The sequence below is a fragment of the Musca autumnalis genome, unplaced genomic scaffold (assembly GCF_047663935.1).
Source record: "Musca autumnalis isolate F117 unplaced genomic scaffold, ASM4766393v1 scaffold_3, whole genome shotgun sequence".
Classification (NCBI taxonomy): Eukaryota; Metazoa; Arthropoda; class Insecta; order Diptera; family Muscidae; genus Musca; species Musca autumnalis.
This window is the reverse complement of record NW_027411866.1, coordinates 177,191,137-177,212,380: the sequence shown is the minus strand read 5'-3', so window position 1 is coordinate 177,212,380 and position 21,244 is coordinate 177,191,137. Positions and strand designations below refer to the sequence as shown.

Below are 21,244 nucleotides of genomic sequence, written 5' to 3'. Positions count from 1 at the left end.
ATGGTAACAGTTTTTTTAGGGGCAAGTCCATACTTCTAGAGCAAACAGACCGAAGAGTGTAAAAACCCCCTATGGCACCACATGTTGCGGCTGGAGATCCACTTCCATAACGGTCAATGTCGATCCATTCCTTTTAGTATCTCCTCCGCAAAACTTTTGATCTTTAATCCTAATCAACATTTTTGTCTGTTCAAACGCCCAACACTTTTAAAACCCCCTAAATACATACGTATTTTGGGAAAAATTTGTTTTGTTTGAGGGTATATCTCTGTCGGCAAAGCCGACTGATACTTTTTTACTTGTTAGCCGTTCATGTGGTAAATACTGTGGCGGATATTTTCATAGTCATCGACGATAGGATCGTCTAAAACCGCAAACTCATTCGCATGCATTACGATCTTTATGACGTCTGAAGGGTGTGGAATTTTAGAAAGTAGCATTTAAACAATTCCGGAGATATAACGCCCCCTAGGGGAACTCCCTGTTTGACTCTACGGGTCGTCGACTTTCTATTTTTGAAATCCACAAACGTCCACACATATAGTTGATTATCCAACATATCAAACACGGCTGGAGGGAAGTCTTCTAAAAGTCCTCGAACAGTTTGGCGTGGATGACGGTATCGAAGGCCTTCGATAGGTCTTAAACCATCGCAATCACTGTTGTTGTAACACTGTTTATTATTATGTTTGTATGTTTGTTCTTCTGTTCAATCAGGCTCTAGGTCTATCTCCAGTTCTAGGAAAGTGGCTGCTTCGATGGGATGTAACCACAGATCCACTGGAGTTAGATGAGTAGGTTTGGCATGGCAGTTGTCTTGCACGGCGCCGTCGAGTTCCGCCCAATAAGAATTTAGGCGACTGCACATGTACATGTGTTTGTATCACAATCACTGTTCGGTTCTGGTTCAGTCCTCGACTGATATATATGTGTGGATATGGCTGTTGTGGTACTGTTTATTTTCCGGAATCCATGTTGATGTTAGGCAACTGGAAAGAGCTTATCATCGTTGTTGTTGTAACAGTGTTTTATTATTATGTTTGTATGTTCGTTCTCCTGTTCCTCTGGGTCTATCTCCAGTTCCAGGAAGGTGGCTACTTCGACGGGATGTAACCACGGGTCCACTGGAGTCAGATGAATAGGCTTGGCGGGGCAGTTGAATAGGTGCTTAGTGTCGTGCGGGCCTATGCCGCATACTGGACAGATGTCTTACACGGTGCGACCGATTCCCGCCCAATAGGAATTTAGGCGACTGCAATATCCCGAGCGTAATTGAGCCAAAACTACTCTGGTTTATCGTGGCAGCTGACGCTCTTCAGCTTCGATAGATGGCGGATGTACTCCGATGACTGCATTCACACAATAATTGCTTATGGTCTTAGCAACTGTATCCGTGTGAATGCTGTTCAAACCTGCCTGATATGCCTGTTGATCTAGAGGTTCTCTCCTATATTGTTGGAACGCCGTCTCTAGAGCATGAATATCCTTCTTGATGTGCCTGGATGTATCGGTGGCCAGCAGATGGTGATTGGGGTGGCTCTTACGGTAACACCCGAGCAAGTACTGTAACGATAGCATCTCATTATTTTGTCGTACTGGAAGAATCTATGCCTAGTCATGTAGATGGTCGACTGTAGATTTGAGGAGGCACTCTGTTGCTGTTCTCAGGGCGGCGTTCTGACAACTTTGAATCTTATCCCACTGCGTGTCACATAAATTCGGGGACCAAACTGGCGCCGCATAGCTTATCACAGACCGACATATCGCTTTATACGTGGTCAACAAGGTTTCTTTATCTGCACCCCAAGTACTGCTGGCTAGGGACTTGAGGACCTTGTTCTTACATTTCAGTTTATCGCAGTTAGCTGTGGCATGCGCGAACGACGTGAAAGTGGTGTCGAATGTGACCCCTAGAATTTTGGGGCAGTTTGTGGTCGAAATTCTGCTGCCATCGACCCTGATATTCAATTCTCTTCTATACTGCGCCGTACATGTGGTGAACAGAGTGGCCGTCGATTTAGTGGGGGATATCTGCATATTCCTCGCGTGGAAAAGGGTGGTAAGATCGGTTAAATAGGAGTTCAGTCTCTCACAGATGTCATCAGGGTAGGTACCTGACGCCAGGATCGTACAATCATCCGCATACGTTACGATCTCAATGCCGTCTGGAGGGGGCGGAATACAGGAAAGGTAGAGGTTAAACAGTTTCGCAGATATCATCCCTCCTTGGGGAACTCCCTGTTTCACTCTACGGGGCTTGGTTTCTTGTTCCTGAATTCCACAAACGACTGACGATCACACATATAGTTTATTATCCAACGTTTCAGACTTGGCCGGAGGGTTGCCTGCTCGATGTCCTCCAACAGCGTGGAGTGCTTGACAGTATCAAAGGCTTTTGATAAGTCAAGCGCCACCATTACTGTTCTATCACACGGCCGCTCCTGGTTGAGTCCTCGACAAATATGTGTGGAGATGGCGTGCACCGCTGTTGTCGTGTTGTGCTGCTTACGGAATCCATGCTGATGATGGGCAACTTGATAGCTATTTCTAATGCTGGGGAGGACTAAGGCCTCAAGGGTCTTCGCTACGGGCGACAAAAGCGAAATCGGCCTGTACGATTCACTTGCCTGGTTTCCGTAGTGGGACCTCCCTGCCTATTTTCCAAACTTCGGGAACAATTAGAGTGGCTAGCGACAAGTTGAGAACTTTAGAGAGATAGTCCAATCCCGGCTCATCCAGTTGCTTCAGCATTACCATGGAGATTCCATCAGGCCCAACGCTTTGGATGATTTAGCGTTTCTGATGGCATTGGCAACATCATCCATTGTAAATTGTGGTGGTTCATCCTCGGCAGGAAGAGATCTGATTCGACTTAATACTCTTCTCTTCGCCCTGTCGCACTCAGGGTACTCGACAAACTGTCGATTGAAATTACTTGCGCACCTCTTCGAGTCAGTCAACGTAACGTCGCCAAACGTGACTGAGGTCCTATCTTCCTTTCTTCCAGGGTTCGAGAGTGACTTAAACGTTGCCCACAATTCACCTATACCGGCTCCAATGTTGCAGCTCTTCAGATGATTTAACCATTTGTTCCGCTTTTGCTCGCCGACCAGCCTGTTAACTTCCAGTGTCAGCTCCCTGACTCTGGGGTCATTGGGGTTGGCACGACGAAGCTCATCACGCTCATTTGCCAATCCCGTCGCCTCTGCTGGAAAGTTTGGTCTTACTTCGGGTATTCGACCAGCAGGGATATGGCGAGCGGCTGCAGCAGTGATGATGTCTCGAAACGTCCTTTCCGCTAACCGAACATCAGAAGGATTGGGCAATTCTCTGAAGCGGTGATTGGTGAACTCTCTGAAACTCGGCCAATCAGCTTTCTTATGATTGAAGAATGTGCGGCATTCAAAGGTGATGAAGTCGGGTGGTCTGCTAGTGGAGACAATTATGGGGAGATGGGAAATGACGGGTTGGTAGCTAACATCATTTGTCAGACCAGGTGACACGATGGTTATGTCTGGCGAACTGTGACACTGTCCTCTAATTCTGGTAGGGGCGTCCTCATTGACCTTACAAAACGTAGAGCTATCAATCTGCTCAGCCAGCGCTGTACCTCTCTGGTCGTTTCCGAAGGCCGAATGCCACATCTCATGATGCGCATTAAAGTCCCTCAGGACCAGACGATTATGACCTTCCAAGAGCGGGCTAATGTCAGGCCTATAATCTGAGATACAGCTATTTCTCGGCGGGATGTATACGTTCAGCAACTCTATCTCGACAGTTCCACACCTGCGTGTGCGGTTGTTGTCGAGGGGACTGTCCCCCACGTGGACAAGTCCAGAGCAACCCCTTAGATGCACCCACTCCTGACATCTGACGAAACATATACAAACATATGTACACTGAGTTGGCAGCCGCTGGCCGGAACGATGATTTTGTGTTGTTCCGGGTCAATCCGGTACGAAAGAACCCGTTGCCGTGGGATTGATTGGTAGTAGTAAACCAAAGCTCATGGAAGTTTAAGGTAAGCTCAGTTTTAGAAGATGTCGTCTATGATTGACACAACGTTCCGACTTTGCAATAAGAAGGAAAATTAGGAGGCGCTACCATTTTCTCTTCTGGGATGTTTTTTTATATTAAAGGACACTATATTTATTATTTTTAGTCAGGCATATCAATGTACCAAAATTTGTATTTCATAACAAAATTTTTAAGGTCTATCAGATGAATAAAATGTTCAAAAAATACTTACTTTAATTTATGTGGTCCCTGACCATAACCCTTCGATTCTAATTTCCTATAGAAACTTCTCAATTTTGCTTCGAAATCACGCCGGAATGGTGGCGGAGCACGTTGCAACATGCGAGAATTGAGCACTGGTGAACCTTGTGGACTGCGTTCTTCGATGGGTACATAGCTCATAATCTCCTGTTCGAAGAGGCTGAAAAGAGAGAGAGAGAAAAGAAAAAAAAAAATATTCATTAATATCGAGTTTTATTACAACAACAAATCGTGTTCTCCCAATTAGCCAATGTTAGCAGCATCCTAAAAACTGAAGTCATTTCTTTGTTTACTCCAAATCATCATAAAAAACGTAGTCACACAAGAGGCAATTATTCTAATTGTTTATTTATAAAGTCATCGCAAAAAAAAAGATGATGCTATCGTTAGATGAATCAGATTTATAATCCAATCATTCGAGGGGAAATATTAATTCAGTTTATGATATCACAGAAATAGCGATCGGAATGTGAAAAACCGATATCCAGGTTGTTGTTTTTTTCTTTGTAAATGTTCTATTATCAAAGTGTGCTAATTAATAGTAGTGTTAGACTACATATGAATATACATACATGTGTAAATATTTTGGTCAATACCGTTAGATGGCAGAATTAGTAATGTATCTACGTACAAATGATATCTAACCTAAAAATAAAAACATAAAAACATTTCGGGACTCATATTTCGGGAAGTAATTAATTCCGCAAAAAATATAATTTTGTAGTTATGGCCACTATAATTACCCACTATCAAAATTTCAACACGATTCGAGAACTGACCTTATAAAGGATTAAAGCTCAAATGTGTTGAACTTTTGTGGATAAGGTACCTGAAGGAATTTGATCAATATTCATTCACTCCTTTCGATAGTTGTCATGCCCGTTATAGTTGGGCACCGTAGGAATTTTAAGGTCTTCCAGGCCATAATGTTAGGAAACATGAACCCACGAAAAAAGTACTTTGTTGTAAACGGGACCACATGGGGTACCTTCGATGAAATTACCAAAACAATCCTTGAACAACCCTTAAACTGCAATCCAATCTTCGAACTTGAGAGAAATATGTGAGGTTTGAATATTTGTCCATCGCGTTGCACTTAAAACGGTGAATCACACTGGCACCGCATAGCATAGGTTTCTTTCTCTGCACATCAAGTGCTAGAGACTTCAGAACCTTCTTCCTACATCTCAGCTTGTCGCAGATAGCTGAGGCATGCGTGGCCAATGTGGAAAAAGCTGTTAAGATCAGTCAAATAGGGGTGCAGCCTTCCAACTGACGCCAAGATCGTACAATCATTCAAATACGTCACGATCTAAATACGAACTGGAGGGCCTGGAATACAGGAAAGGTAGAGGTTAAACAGTTCCGTAGATATCACCCCATCATAGGGAACTCCCGGTTTTACTGGAAGTAGATTGGATCTCTTGTTCCTGAATTCCACGAACAACTGACGTCCACACATGTAATTGAATATACAACGTTTCAAACTTGGCCGGAGGTTAGTCTGCTCGATGTCCTCAAATAGCGCGAAGTGTCCTGTCGCAAGGTTTGTTCTGGCTAAGTCCTCGACTAATATGTGCGATTACCTTTGTTGCCATCCTTGTCTGGCTTCAGTAGCGGGACCACCATGCTCATTTTCTGATGACTACGACGACTCACTGGGGGCTGTGTTCATGTAGCATGCAATAACATAGTTCCTGTCGTAGTCCCTCGCATGGACAACACCTTAGATGCACCCATGCATCCCGACATTTATTGCATCTCCCTGAAGTTTGAGTGTGATGGATGCGGATGCGATAAACTGAGCACATATAAATTGCTACTGGGTCTTCTTTCGTCCTGGCAAGGACCAAACGAATCTGAAGCAGGCATTCCGCTGCTCCCAACACAGAAAAACGATACACTGAGGTGGCAGCCGCTGGCGGGAACATGGGTGTTGTGTAGTTCCAGGTCAAACTGGTATCGAAGAACTAGCCGCCGTGGATTGTGTGCTTTTCAGTCATTTTAATTGGTGGCGGCAGGGTTTTGAGACCTTTCGGGCTATTATATTTGAACATATGAACTTGATTAAGAAAAAAAATTATACCTTGTAATAAGGACTACAATTGTTAAATTTTTCAAAACGATCCTCGAATAAGCCTTATACTGCCTTAAGATAATATTTATACCCTACACCACACTGTGGTAAGGGGTATTATGTGTTAGTGCATTTGTATGTAACATGCATAAGGAAAAGAGATAGACCCATAGTTCCTTCTAGAGATACATATGTATAGAATCACTTTCTAAGTCGATTTACGCATGTCCGTTTGTCCGTCCATCCGTCCGTTCGCAAAGTACAGGCCGCATTTATTGTCCTATTCAGCTGAAAACTGGGGAATACAATACAAACTTGGAATGTGTGACTGAATGCGGTCTAAAAATATATGTATGTGCCAACAATCTGAACCGATTTGGATATAGCTCCCATATACATTTTCGGCCGATTTCACGTATTTGCTGCACCAAACACGCTATATACAGTGTTGGTCACAGAATTAGCACACCCCGTTGGGGCAAAATGATTTCAGTCGGCTAAGAGCTTTGATAGGGCGAATTGAAATATTTTCGTAAACAAAATCCATTTCTATAATGTATTTAACATATTTAATGATATAAGTGGATAGCATTATCAGTGGTTTTTTGAAAATAAAAGTTTTGTGAAGACGCCCAAATTATCAAGGGGACACATAATTAGCACACCCTACGATTTTTAATTTAATTCAATTAATATACAAAAATTAATTTATATTGAAGTTAATTCATATTCAAAACGTATTGAACAAATCATTTTTTGAAAGTAAAAACAATTTATCACCCCGGAATCTCAAAATATATCCCAATAGCGGAACATTTTTCGTAATGAACACTTAAACGTCAGAAAGTCGCCGAAACTTTAAAAACAAATGAACAATTGGATCTGAAATTATTGGAATTGTTAACCGATTACCGAAATTTAAATATAAAGTGCAAAAACTTTTCAAAAAGTGTTTAAGGTCGATGATTCATTCAAGAAAATTTTCGATTTGTATGGGGTTTATAGAAAAAAGATCAATAAAATGCACCCTTATGTGAAGAAGAATCGACTTATAACACCATTTGTAATTCAAAATTACACTTCTGATTAACACCAAGGACCTATCATTACAAAACAGCCAACCAAGCACTGGATGAACACGTAGCACATGGGTATGTTTAATGGTATAACCCCTTTCTGACCGTAAAGGATTTTGAGGTTTGCTGAAATTGGTTAAAATCCCTGAAAGTAGGCATATACTATTCAAGATAAATGTTTTCTGGATTATTGATTTTAAATTTAATCGGTTTAAGCTCCGGGAAACATATTTTCTTGCGGTCTCACTAGACTATCTCCCATTTGCCTTTTGTTTAGAAAATTATTGAAATTTGCGTAGGTACCATAGAGATGAACATAGGTTTATCGTGGCATACACCACAACATATCGGTAAAATTCAGTCCAGATGGATAAGTATTTATAAAATCAATAGCTCAAAGCATCATATTCCAGTTTTTTAATGAAAATTTTTGTGTCAAACGGACTTTGCAGATGCAAACTGCTGGTGGGTACATCCCACTATTCGCAAAATTTACAAAGATGAACAAGAATATGATGTTTTATTTGATGTTTCTATGAACTACTTGCCTCAATGAACTTGTTTACATGTGAGAAAATCGATAAAAAACACAAGAAAAATGAAATTTCCATCAGTCCTTGGGACCCAAGGTGTACCCCATATAACTCCCTTCTGACACTGAAATTTCGGAGACTGGTGGAGAGTATAACTAGCAGACTGGAACTTATTCCCAAACGAAAGGGATTTAAAACTGAATATGGACTAAAATAGTGAAACTATTCACAATATTAGTGATTCTTTTAAGGTGTGCTAATTACGTGTCCAGTGAATTTAGGACATTTTTTACATTTTTGGAGGTTATTCAAATTGACAGTTATGATTCAGTTTCTGTATTGCGTTGTATTCTTTAAGCATACTACTGAGAATATATTAGTACAAATACTTTATTAAATACAATTACTTTTGAAGGTATTTTAGGCAAAATAAATGTTGGTAGTGGGGTGTGCTAATTGTGTGACCAACACTGTATATCCGATTTCGATGAAAATTGGAATGAGTGACTGAATTCGGCCTAGAAATAGATGGATATAGCTTTAGAAATAGATGGTGAGCTTTGGCTTTGAACACTAACATGTCGTAATAACATCTTCACATGCTTTCGAGGCTGCGCTAAAAAGCGTTTGTCATGGAAGTCTTACAGATTGAAAGGACAAATATTCGTCAGTGTAAAAACACATTGCATTTGAGAAATCAAAGTTCGATGACAGAAAATGTCGATATGTCTGATGAGGGCCCTACTAACAGCGAAACTAGTCACATACATATATTGATGGTTGTGTGGGTTCGAATCATCGTCTTTCCTTTTTCACTTGCAACAAAATCGTTGGTCATTAAGCTCAACTCCAACGAGAAAAGCCCTATACTTGTACCTGCGACTTCCTGCAACTTTTGGTTTAGTAGCAATTTAAAAGGAAATATGCCCAGTTGGCGCATGATAGATAGAACATATCAGATATCACTTGGAATTTATTGCAGGATAACGTATAAGAAAATATGGGTGGAAGTTGGAAAATTAATGCAGACATGCGTCCATCTCTTATTATACCATCCACCGTAAATTACGTATATTTAAATCAGATTTCAGCCGTTTCATTTGGCTGGTATGGGTGAAATTTTAAAAATACCGAAATCGGGCGGTACCGTTATATGGGGCTGTATCAAAATGTGGACTTTTACCGACAATTCTCTGTCGGAATATTTTATACCACCAACGAAGACTAAATACCAAATTTCATCTATTTCAATTGGATAATGATGCTAAAACCTTGAAAATTACCAAAATTGGGCGGTACTGTCCAATGGGGTCTATATCAAAAAGTGGGCCTGTACCGACAATTCTCTGTCGGAATATTTTATACTCCCAACGAAGACCAAATGCAAATTTTCAGCTATTTCAGTTGGACAACACGGCTAAAAACTTCAAAATTACCAAAATCGGGCGGTACCGTCCTATGGGGCTATATCTAAAAGTGGACCTATACCGACAATTCTATGAAAGAATATTTTATTTATACACACAGAAAAAAGGCCTCTCTAACATATGTTCCAAACATATTTTGCAGCAAACATATATTCGTTTGCAAGCAGTCCCAAACATAACATATGTATGTTTGGGTCCTGCAAGCAAATATATGTTTGGGTGCAAACAAATTATATGTTTGGATGCAAACAAATTATATGTTTGGGTGCAAACAAATTATATGTTTGGGTGCAAACAAATACAAAACCAAAAATTATATGTTTGGGTGCAAACAAATTATATGTTTGGGTGCAAACAAATACAAAACCAAAAGCAAAAAAAAACAAACACATGCACCACCGGGCGCTTTCTTAGAGAGTAAATGTCAATGAGAAACACATTGAAATGTATGCTCACTTGCTCTCAGCAAGCGCTCACTGGATATCTCTAACATATACACACATTTATAAATTGTGGTAGAAAACAAGTAAAAAAGTATCAGTCGGCTTTGCCGACAGAGATATACCCTCAGCTTGGGCAAATTAAAACACTTTTTTCACAAAAAGCTTATGTAGTTAGGGGGTTTCAAAATTGTGGTCGTATGAACTGACAAAAATATTGATTAGGATTAAAGTTCAAAATTTTTGCGGAAAAGGTACTTAAAGGAATGGACCGACATATACCATGGGGGTGCCATAGGGGTTTTTACACCCTTCGGGCTGTTTTCTCAAGAAGTATGGACTTGCCCCTGAAATAACTTTTACCATCGTAATTGACGCAGCGAATGCAAGTTGCTTCAACAAAAATCAAAGTGATTCAATAGCAGGTCTTAAAGTGAACTTATCCAATATTTTGTGTGGGAGGTACGGGATGGAGTGGACAAATATAGTCCATATTCGAACCTGATCTATATCTGGTATATATTATGAGAATGTGTAAAGTATGGACCAAATCGGTCACTCCCATCAAGAGTTATCGTGCCCACAATTTTTCCGAATATTTTTTAACTTTTGTGGGGTAGGTACCTGAAGGAGTGGACCGATATGGCTTATCTACGAACTTAAAGTAAGTTTGGAAACAATATTACGAAGGCCAAATTTTGGCCGGAATCGGCATTTCTGTTCTAGAATTATCTTGCGCTTCCACCCATAAACATGGTGTCATAGGGTTTGTTTTTCAACTTTCAGGCTATTTTTCAGGAAGTATGGACTTGCCCCTGAGGAAACTTGTACCTTCGTATAGGGGACAGTGAATACAAGATGTTACAACAAAAACCAAGGCGATTCGTGAGCAGGTCCTAAACTGAACTTTTCCGAAATTTTGTGTGGGAGGTACTCGAAGGAGTTTACGGATTGAGTCCATATTGGAACCTCATCTAAGTTTGGTAGAAATTAGACGATGTGCAAAGTATGGACCAAATCGTTTATTCCCTACAAGAGTTATCGTGCGCACAAGTTTTGCGACAATTTTTGAAGATTTGTGGGGGAGGTACCTGAAGGAGTGGACCTATATGGCCCATCTTCGAACTTAAATCGAATCTGGACAAAATAATTCGATACCCAAAATTTGAACCGAATCGATTGATTCGTTCGAGAGTTATCGTGCGCACCAGCCAGCCAGACAGACGGACAGACAGACAGACGGACGGACATTGCTAGATCTACTCAAAATTGTCTGAAACGGATATCGTACAAACATACTTGGGGTCTAAAACCATTATTTCGATGCGGCACATTTTTGGTCGTATCAAAGTGTAAATACCCTCTTTAGCCTAAAGGCTGAGGGTATAAAAAGCAAAAGCCCAGCAGACACATAGGTACATAAAAAATTCCAAAGAAAGACAAAACAGACTTTAATAAAGGAAAAAAACTGAGTGAAATAACTTATAAAAAGTCGCATTTTAAAAAAAATTAAATATAAAAACATCGTTGAACGCTTCTCCTTAGTTGTGAAATAAAACACATTTTCTTGAAAGTTCAAATCATCAGAGGAAAATCGGCATCTGGATTCAAATGATTATATAATGTAATAAATAGGTAAATCCATATTTCAAATATACATATGAATGTATGTATATGAAAAATGTATTGATGTAATTACCAATATTAAATAAGATTTCTTCCTTTCCAATAAAATATTTCCGTTCACCTTTTTGATTCAATTATAAAATGTATTGGATATAGAGGTGGGCGTGTGTCGTTCCGTGAGTAGTGCGTATTCGTGCCTTCTCGAAAAACGCCGTGTTTGTGCGTGTCGTGCCGGAATACATTTTTGGCAGTGCGTGATCGTGTTTTTTTGTTCGACATAGTTTTACCGTTTTGTTATGGAGAGGCCAGAGTATGAGTGACCAAAGATTATGTTTGTTTGAAATTTGTTTTGTTCATGAGAGAATCAGATACAAAAACTACTCTCTTTGCACATCAGATGTTTATCTGACTGTATTATCTGTTATGGATGATGTTGACTGACTGATTGACTGCCCAAAAAACGTTGTAAGATATTTTAAACACTCGGAGCTAAACAACAAATTGTCGAAAATGTTAAAACAAGACAAAAGAACACGTTGAAATTCAACATATATCATGCTTGAGAGCATATACCAAGTCCAGAATGAGATTAAGAGTATTTTGCTACAAAAGAATGAGTTGGATCGTATATCTGGGGATTCATAAAATATTCAAAGAGTGTTCGGAAAAATTAAGCTCGGAAAAGTACCCTACTATGCACATTTTTGCCCTTTGGTCTAAAAAACTTTTGAAAGTCTGCTCAATTGATACCATTGATTTTCAATTCATGAAAGATTTGAAAGCTAAAACTAAACAATCATTGCTTAAACGATTTGTACCAACAATGACACATCTCATAGGGACATTTTTATTTCCGACGTGTAAGGAGATGAATTTTTTATTAGCTAATGTAAAAGCAAATATACTTGATATACAAAATGAGAACATAGAGTTTTCTAATGATGAGCTGGAAATTACAATGTCACATTTACACGAATTTTCTGAATTTTTGGATCAAAATGGCAAAAAGACGAAAAATGAAAAAGTCTCCAATTGACACAGAAATTGATAAATATTATCGAGTGCCATATCTAGCCAGACTAATTTTACTAGACTTTTGAGTTCTAACTTGGACAAAATAATGTTTTTAAACAAGTAAGCAAAGGCTATAGTCGGACGGGGCCGACCATGTGATACCCTACACCACAACCTCTAGGAATTAGCTATGTGCAACCACTTTTCACGCTGAATGTCCGCGTTCGATTCCCAAGCTTGGCCAAATCAAATTTTCAACGGTGGCATAGTATTTCAGCCATGAAAAACGTCTCTACAAGTGGCAACTTAGAACACGCCTTTCGGATTCGGCGATAAAAACTACGTCACATATCAATGAAAAACGTCTCTACAAGTGGCAACTTAGAACACGCCTTTCGGATTCGGCGATAAAAACTACGTCACATATCAATGACATAACATGAATCCATTGATATAAGATAAGCCTCACTTGTCCCTACTGGGATATTTGTGAAACAATTATATAAATTATACATTTCTAAACAATATGCCAAAATTGTGAACCTGCTACATCTTTAAATTGTCTTTAAATATCAGGTTCCTTTTTGAAATACACCTAATATAAATATATATATATATACAATGCAATTTGCAATATCTCTGATATTTGTCAGTAAGAGAGACAGATGAACGGACAGGGCTAAAACGACACCAAATTGTCTGAAACAAATTTCGTCCAACCATACTTCGAAGAGGTACATTTTTGGTCGCATTTTGTATATATTCCCTTTATCCTAAAGGGTGGCGAAGCGACCCCATGCTGCAATATTTGTATAAAAATCCAATTGGACAACTGAGCTGAAAATTTCTCTGTCATGATAGAGACAATTTGTAGTATGGGAGGAAATTGTGGTTCTCTACACAAAACCCACTATATATTAGGCAAGAGGCCCGTTATCTAGCAGACACATTATTGCAGTTTGCATCAGGGGAAATATCAGTAGTTATTTCTCCATATGTAAGCTACCTTGCCGGTATATGCCATCCAGGAATTAAAATATTGACCAAAAATAACATTTTTATATTTTTCATAAAAAAGTAATGGTCTATTTAACCCACTAGATAATATGAGAGCATCATTCAAAATTGTAGGCATGTTCTTAGACCTAAACTCTTACATCGTGCAAAATTACGTGTCTATTGAGCTATAATTGTGACCTCTAGCGTGATTCTGATAACATAACAAACAAATAACTGGATATATTAGACTGTATCTCTGTAATCTGAGCACGTAAATCAACATAATTGACATCAATGGAAAGGTCAAGAGATCATCTTCCAAGTGTAGCTTACTTGCCCGGAACATCTCTTCCAGGAATAAAGATATAAGCTGTATATTAAAAAAATTCAAAAATTTTCCCACAAAAGTTTTGGTCCATTTAACCATCTAAATATTATCTGATCGCCATCTCAAATTGCAAGCTTCTTCTTTGTCATATACTCTTACCTTATTTAAAATTTCGAGGCGATCGGACTATTACTGCGACCTACAGAGCAGCTCCAAAATCGGATAAAAATTATGTTTTTGGTCCATTTCACCCGCTAAATATTTCACGATCATCACCAATTAAAATAGCGATCTATTCTGATGTCTAACCGACCTTCATACCAAATTCAGTGACGATCGGTCCATAATTGCGGCCTGGAGTTTGATTACAATTTATAATGGACAGACGGACACACGGACGGACGGACGGACACACATCTCAAAATCGCTTTATTTCGCCGAGATATGAAGATTGGTATACCACATTGGGGGTCTCCGACGAATATTTCGCGCTGTTACATGAATTTTTACCAAAACAAACTTATAATAACCTTTCCACATAGTGGTGTAGGGTACAATAAGAAAAAATTAAATAAGAATAGAAAGTCTTTAATCGACGATTGTCTCTAGAACACTGAAGAAAAAAGATTAATACCATTTTTCTCTCTTCGCTTACTACGTTGGTTAACAACAACAAAGCACGAAAGACACGTGTTTTACGCATACACATCACAAAACTTCTGCGTTTCCTTTTACACCATACACACAGTTCTTCATTATTAACCGGCATTCCGCAGCCGCGAGAGCCCTGTTATTACTCTCTCCATCCATGAAAAATAAGTTGGTACCCAAACATATAAAATTGAGATATGTTACAAAATGTTGCAAACATATATTTGTTTGCAATCAGTCCCAAACAAATATTTGTTTGGATCCAAACATATTTCTAACATATTTTTTTCTGCGTATATAAATACAAATTTCATAATTATGGATAAACATGCAATAAAATATCGACTTTTATTTTCTGCAATCTAGATCTGCATTTTTCCCAGTGTGGGGCGTTCCTGAAGTTGTGGACCGATATGGTACATATTCGAACTCGGCCTATGTTTGGACAAAAAAAAGTTTGGACTTAATCAATGGATCTATTTGAGGGTTATCGTGCCTCCAGCCAGACAGACGAACCGACAATGCTAAATCGGTACCATATTGTCTAAAACGGATTTAGCCCAAACATACTTGTCCCCTAAAACAATTCTTTCGACAAGGCGCATTTTTATCGTATCAATGTGTATGTAGTATCTTTTTTAGCCTAAAGGTTGAGGGTAAAAAATTCGAAAAAATCGTTTAGGACTAAAAAAGAATTCAATATCCGGTTGATACTTTTTTGCTTATTGTTCTTAGTCAAAGAACCACAGACTTTTCGCCTGTGTTTGTTTCCTGATCATTGGATTCAACATTTTTCCTGAGCTTTCTTAATAGGTAACAAATGAAAGATCCCTCCGAATATAACCTTTTAAAAATATTTTCACTTTTAAATACGACTAATTGCAGTTTGTATATTATTTCAAGTATTTTGTTAAAGAACAACACAAAAACAGCAATAAGTACACATATTATATTAAGTTTTGTTAATTGGTTCTGTTTCTTTTTTCGCCATTGTTTTGTTTTCAATGTTAACTGTTTCAAATTGAACGTTACTTTGTTCACGTGCAATATTGAGGTTTTGACTCATAAAATCATTAAATACAATTAAACGGTGTACAAAAAGTCCAAAAGTATTAACATGTACGGGTACCTATATGAGTGGATATTTTAATTTGTATCAGCTAAATATATTTAATTTTTTTTGGCAATTAATATTTATTACTTTGGATAAATAGGGAAGGAGCAAAACGAAAACATTGTTTAAAAATATTGTTTGCATTTTAATTAATCTTAACGGAATTGTATATTCGAAACAAATCCAAAGCATTTATAATTGATTTTTAACGGTGTTTTATTGTGAAAATTATAGATTAGTCTACAACATGTTCTATGTTGTTTCTAACTTCAAAAACAAATCGATCGATTGATTGATTGATTACTTTTTAAATGTTTGAAAATTAACATAATATAAAATAACAGCCAATCTTTCTATGACACCTTAACGTTATATTTAAATTTTAAAGTATAGATATGCATGCATTGATTCATTTATTGCATTGAGGAAAATTGCAAAAAGTTTGATGTTAGATTAAACTACACAGTTTAGTGATTGAGTTCAAGGATTTCGTTTGCCTCTAATACATTTGTTTTAACCCTTCAGCCCAATAAAACAAATCACGTGAAGACTATGGAGTCACATACTATGAAGTCATCATCATCATCCTCAGATTGCATTTTATTGCTACACAATTTTGTGTGTGTTGATAATTTTTTGGTAACGCCTCAATGACCAATTGAGCGACAAATGAAACAAAAACTTTAAATTCCATAAAAACGCCTCTAATTTATTCATGAAACGGTTCAGTGATTTAATTCGAATATTGCATGAAAGGATCCCAAAAGAGATGACAAAACCCACTTAACCACTTTGTTTAATATGAAAAATTACGGTTTATGCGGGTGTTAAAAAACGGGCAAACTGTTTTCAACACTTTCGATATTTTGTTTTACTGAAGTCCAAGGTTAAATAAATTAAGGAGAAATTATTTCAAATATGTATGTAAAGTTGTGATTGTCAAATGATATTTTTTCAATGAATGACTATGAAAACTGCATGAGATAATATTAACAATTTAGTCAGAATATTCAATATATTCCCAGCAATAATTTGAAAGCCACATAAACCGAATAACCCATTACAAAACAATACAAACAGGCAGTAGTCTAAAAAATACTCATTACTATTTAATGACACAGGGGGTTTTGTGTCTGACTGCAAAATATTTAATATTTAATATTTAATATTTAATATTTAATATTTAATATTTAATATTTAATATTTAATATTTAATATTTAATATTTAATATTTAATATTTAATATTTAATATTTAATATTTAATATTTAATATTTAATATTTAATATTTAATATTTAATATTTAATATTTAATATTTAATATTTAATATTTAATATTTAATATTTAATATTTAATATTTAATATTTAATATTTAATATTTAATATTTAATATTTAATATTTAATATTTAATATTTAATATTTAATATTTAATATTTAATATTTAATATTTAATATTTAATATTTAATATTTAATATTTAATATTTAATATTTAATATTTAATATTTAATATTTAATATTTAATATTTAATATTTAATATTTAATATTTAATATTTAATATTTAATATTTAATATTTAATATTTAATATTTAATATTTAATATTTAATATTTAATATTTAATATTTAATATTTAATATTTAATATTTAATATTTAATATTTAATATTTAATATTTAATATTTAATATTTAATATTTAATATTTAATATTTAATATTTAATATTTAATATTTAATATTTAATATTTAATATTTAATATTTAATATTTAATATTTAATATTTAATATTTAATATTTAATATTTAATATTTAATATTTAATATTTAATATTTAATATTTAATATTTAATATTTAATATTTAATATTTAATATTTAATATTTAATATTTAATATTTAATATTTAATATTTAATATTTAATATTTAATATTTAATATTTAATATTTAATATTTAATATTTAATATTTAATATTTAATATTTAATATTTAATATTTAATATTTAATATTTAATATTTAATATTTAATATTTAATATTTAATATTTAATATTTAATATTTAATATTTAATATTTAATATTTAATATTTAATATTTAATATTTAATATTTAATATTTAATATTTAATATTTAATATTTAATATTTAATATTTAATATTTAATATTTAATATTTAATATTTAATATTTAATATTTAATATTTAATATTTAATATTTAATATTTAATATTTAATATTTAATATTTAATATTTAATATTTAATATTTAATATTTAATATTTAATATTTAATATTTAATATTTAATATTTAATATTTAATATTTAATATTTAATATTTAATATTTAATATTTAATATTTAATATTTAATATTTAATATTTAATATTTAATATTTAATATTTAATATTTAATATTTAATATTTAATATTTAATATTTAATATTTAATATTTAATATTTAATATTTAATATTTAATATTTAATATTTAATATTTAATATTTAATATTTAATATTTAATATTTAATATTTAATATTTAATATTTAATATTTAATATTTAATATTTAATATTTAATATTTAATATTTAATATTTAATATTTAATATTTAATATTTAATATTTAATATTTAATATTTAATATTTAATATTTAATATTTAATATTTAATATTTAATATTTAATATTTAATATTTAATATTTAATATTTAATATTTAATATTTAATATTTAATATTTAATATTTAATATTTAATATTTAATATTTAATATTTAATATTTAATATTTAATATTTAATATTTAATATTTAATATTTAATATTTAATATTTAATATTTAATATTTAATATTTAATATTTAATATTTAATATTTAATATTTAATATTTAATATTTAATATTTAATATTTAATATTTAATATTTAATATTTAATATTTAATATTTAATATTTAATATTTAATATTTAATATTTAATATTTAATATTTAATATTTAATATTTAATATTTAATATTTAATATTTAATATTTAATATTTAATATTTAATATTTAATATTTAATATTTAATATTTAATATTTAATATTTAATATTTAATATTTAATATTTAATATTTAATATTTAATATTTAATATTTAATATTTAATATTTAATATTTAATATTTAATATTTAATATTTAATATTTAATATTTAATATTTAATATTTAATATTTAATATTTAATATTTAATATTTAATATTTAATATTTAATATTTAATATTTAATATTTAATATTTAATATTTAATATTTAATATTTAATATTTAATATTTAATATTTAATATTTAATATTTAATATTTAATATTTAATATTTAATATTTAATATTTAATATTTAATATTTAATATTTAATATTTAATATTTAATATTTAATATTTAATATTTAATATTTAATATTTAATATTTAATATTTAATATTTAATATTTAATATTTAATATTTAATATTTAATATTTAATATTTAATATTTAATATTTAATATTTAATATTTAAGCTTTAATTGAACATAAACAAGATTACTCAAATCATAATATTCTTTATAACGATTTAACTACAAAAGTGCATAATGGCCACAATTTTTTTGTATAAACATTATTCGCATTATTTCCCAGAATGCACAACTTTATACATCATTTGAAAATATTTCTATTTCCGGCGTGGACAATATCCGATTACTATGAACTATGAAATACTTACACAGCCCAAACGATGTAGGCGGCTTTGGAGAAAAATCCCATTTTGAATGAAGAATTTTTTTGAATTCCAAACGTTTTCTTCGTCTTCGTCAATGGCAGTTGTACTGTTATTGTCGTTGTTGGCGGTTAGATTTGTAATTGGACTCGTGGAATCATCAACACAAATCGGCAGCAACGAAGTTTGGCTCATAACATGCATTCTAAGATTTTCACAAGCAACGTTCAAGAACAATTTTTTGGGGATGCAAAGGTGTTGATATTTGATTCAAAAGTTGTTATTAAAGTTCGTCTTTTTTTAAATCATATTTTTTCATGAAGTTTTAGACATTGCATTCAACTCAATTTAATTATTAAACAAATAAAAAGTTTGTTTTGCACTTTTGCACACTTGGCAAAGAACTTTGAACGACGACACACAGTTTCGTACATAGACTATAAAAAAAAATATTTCACCATAAAAATTATAATAAAAATCAAAGAGCATTTATTTGCCCAGTAAACATATTATCAAATGCATGTATGAATGGCTGTTTGATTTTTAATATAACAAACAATGTGATCAAACTTGCTTATGGATCGAGAGAGTCCTTTGTCTTTCACCGACAATTGTGGGTGCGACCCACAATGTTGCATTTAATCGAATGGAGTTTGAAATGGAATGCTTTTGCCGCCACTACTTTCTGTGGATTTGATGTTGTTTTGTGTCAATTTTTTTATTAATTTGCTTTTTAATTTTTTACTTGTTACAATTACGGTATTTAATGGAGGTTTTCACGATTTCACAATAATATTAAATCGATTTGTTGTTGGGTTACAATCGCCAACTACGCTCTCTCTCTCTCTCATTCCCTCCGGTTCTTTGGTGTAATGCGTTAAAATATTGCAATCTGTAGATACGCTCCAAGAAGACCCAACCTTGCTGATAGAACTTTCAACACTTTTCAATAAACATCAACAAGCACACACACACACCCCCACAGCTTAACCGAAATTTATATTACAAATACATAGGTTATTTCTGTTAATTACATAAAATGACTGACCGACATATCGCTGAGATATTTTGACGTCGTATCTAACATTTTTTTGTTGGTATTAATTGATTACTGCTAAGGGTTTATTGCATTAGAAGTCTAGCTAAGATAACGTTTGTAGAAAAAAATTTTAAAATTACACTCAAATAAAAAATTGTATTCATTACATATTTAACATTAATTGAATTGAACAATTTTTTCTATATAATTCCATCACTATATGGATTAAGCAGTCGGATATTTTTTGCGGTAAAAAGAGGTTAAACAACTCGCTTTCAAACTGTGATCATATGGTCTTCCATTTATGTTATCTGCATATCGGTGAGTCCGAGTAAATGTAAGATGACCTTAGCGTAAAACATTATCGTTAAATGTAAATTGAAGGTTATGTTTGATTTGATAATAAATTCATAAGACTTTCCATAGCCCTTTCTAAGGCCACACGACGTAAAAAAAAAATACAAACAAAAGTAAAAAAGAATACGTCGGCTTTGCCGACAGCTAAATTACTTCAGCCTTGTACACAAAACCTAAGTTTTCCATAGGAAAACTTCAATTCAGCCTGGCTGAATTAAGGTTTCCATAGGAAATCTTCAATTCAGCCTGGCTGAATTAAGGTATCCATAGGAAATCTTCAATTCAGCCTGGCTGAATTAAGGTTTCCATAGGAAATCTTCAATTCAGCCTGGCTGAATTAAGGTTTCCATAGGAAATCTTCAATTCAGCCCGGCTGAATTAAGGTTTCCATAGGAAATCTTCAATTCAGCCCGGCTGAATTAAGGTTTCCATAGGAAATCTTCAATTCAGCCCGGCTTAATTAAGGTTTCCATAGGAAATCTTCAATTCAGCCTGGCTGAATTAAGGTTTCCATAGGAAATCTTCAATTCAGCCTGGCTGAATTAAGGTTTCCATAGGAAATCTTCAATTCAGCCTGGCTGAA

The 21,244-nt window shown here is 33.5% G+C and overlaps 1 protein-coding gene across 6 annotated transcripts in view; it reads right to left on the bottom strand.

Annotated features, from left to right (window-relative positions):
* Positions 1 to 21,244, bottom strand: part of Hecw (Hecw ubiquitin protein ligase) — a 91,150-nt gene that overhangs the window by 5,824 nt on the left and 64,082 nt on the right. For 4 of the 6 annotated variants that reach the window (XM_073975923.1, XM_073975924.1, XM_073975926.1 and 1 more), the window contains exons 2-3: positions 19,272 to 19,702; positions 4,250 to 4,438 (exon numbers count right to left, since the gene is read on the bottom strand). In XM_073975923.1, coding sequence (XP_073832024.1) covers positions 4,250 to 4,438; positions 19,272 to 19,312 — 230 coding nt within the window. In that variant the 5' untranslated portion in view covers positions 19,313 to 19,702. The remainder of the gene's footprint in view (positions 1 to 4,249; positions 4,439 to 19,271; positions 19,703 to 21,244) is intronic. The other 2 variants (XM_073975921.1, XM_073975922.1) reach the window with 1 other exon arrangement.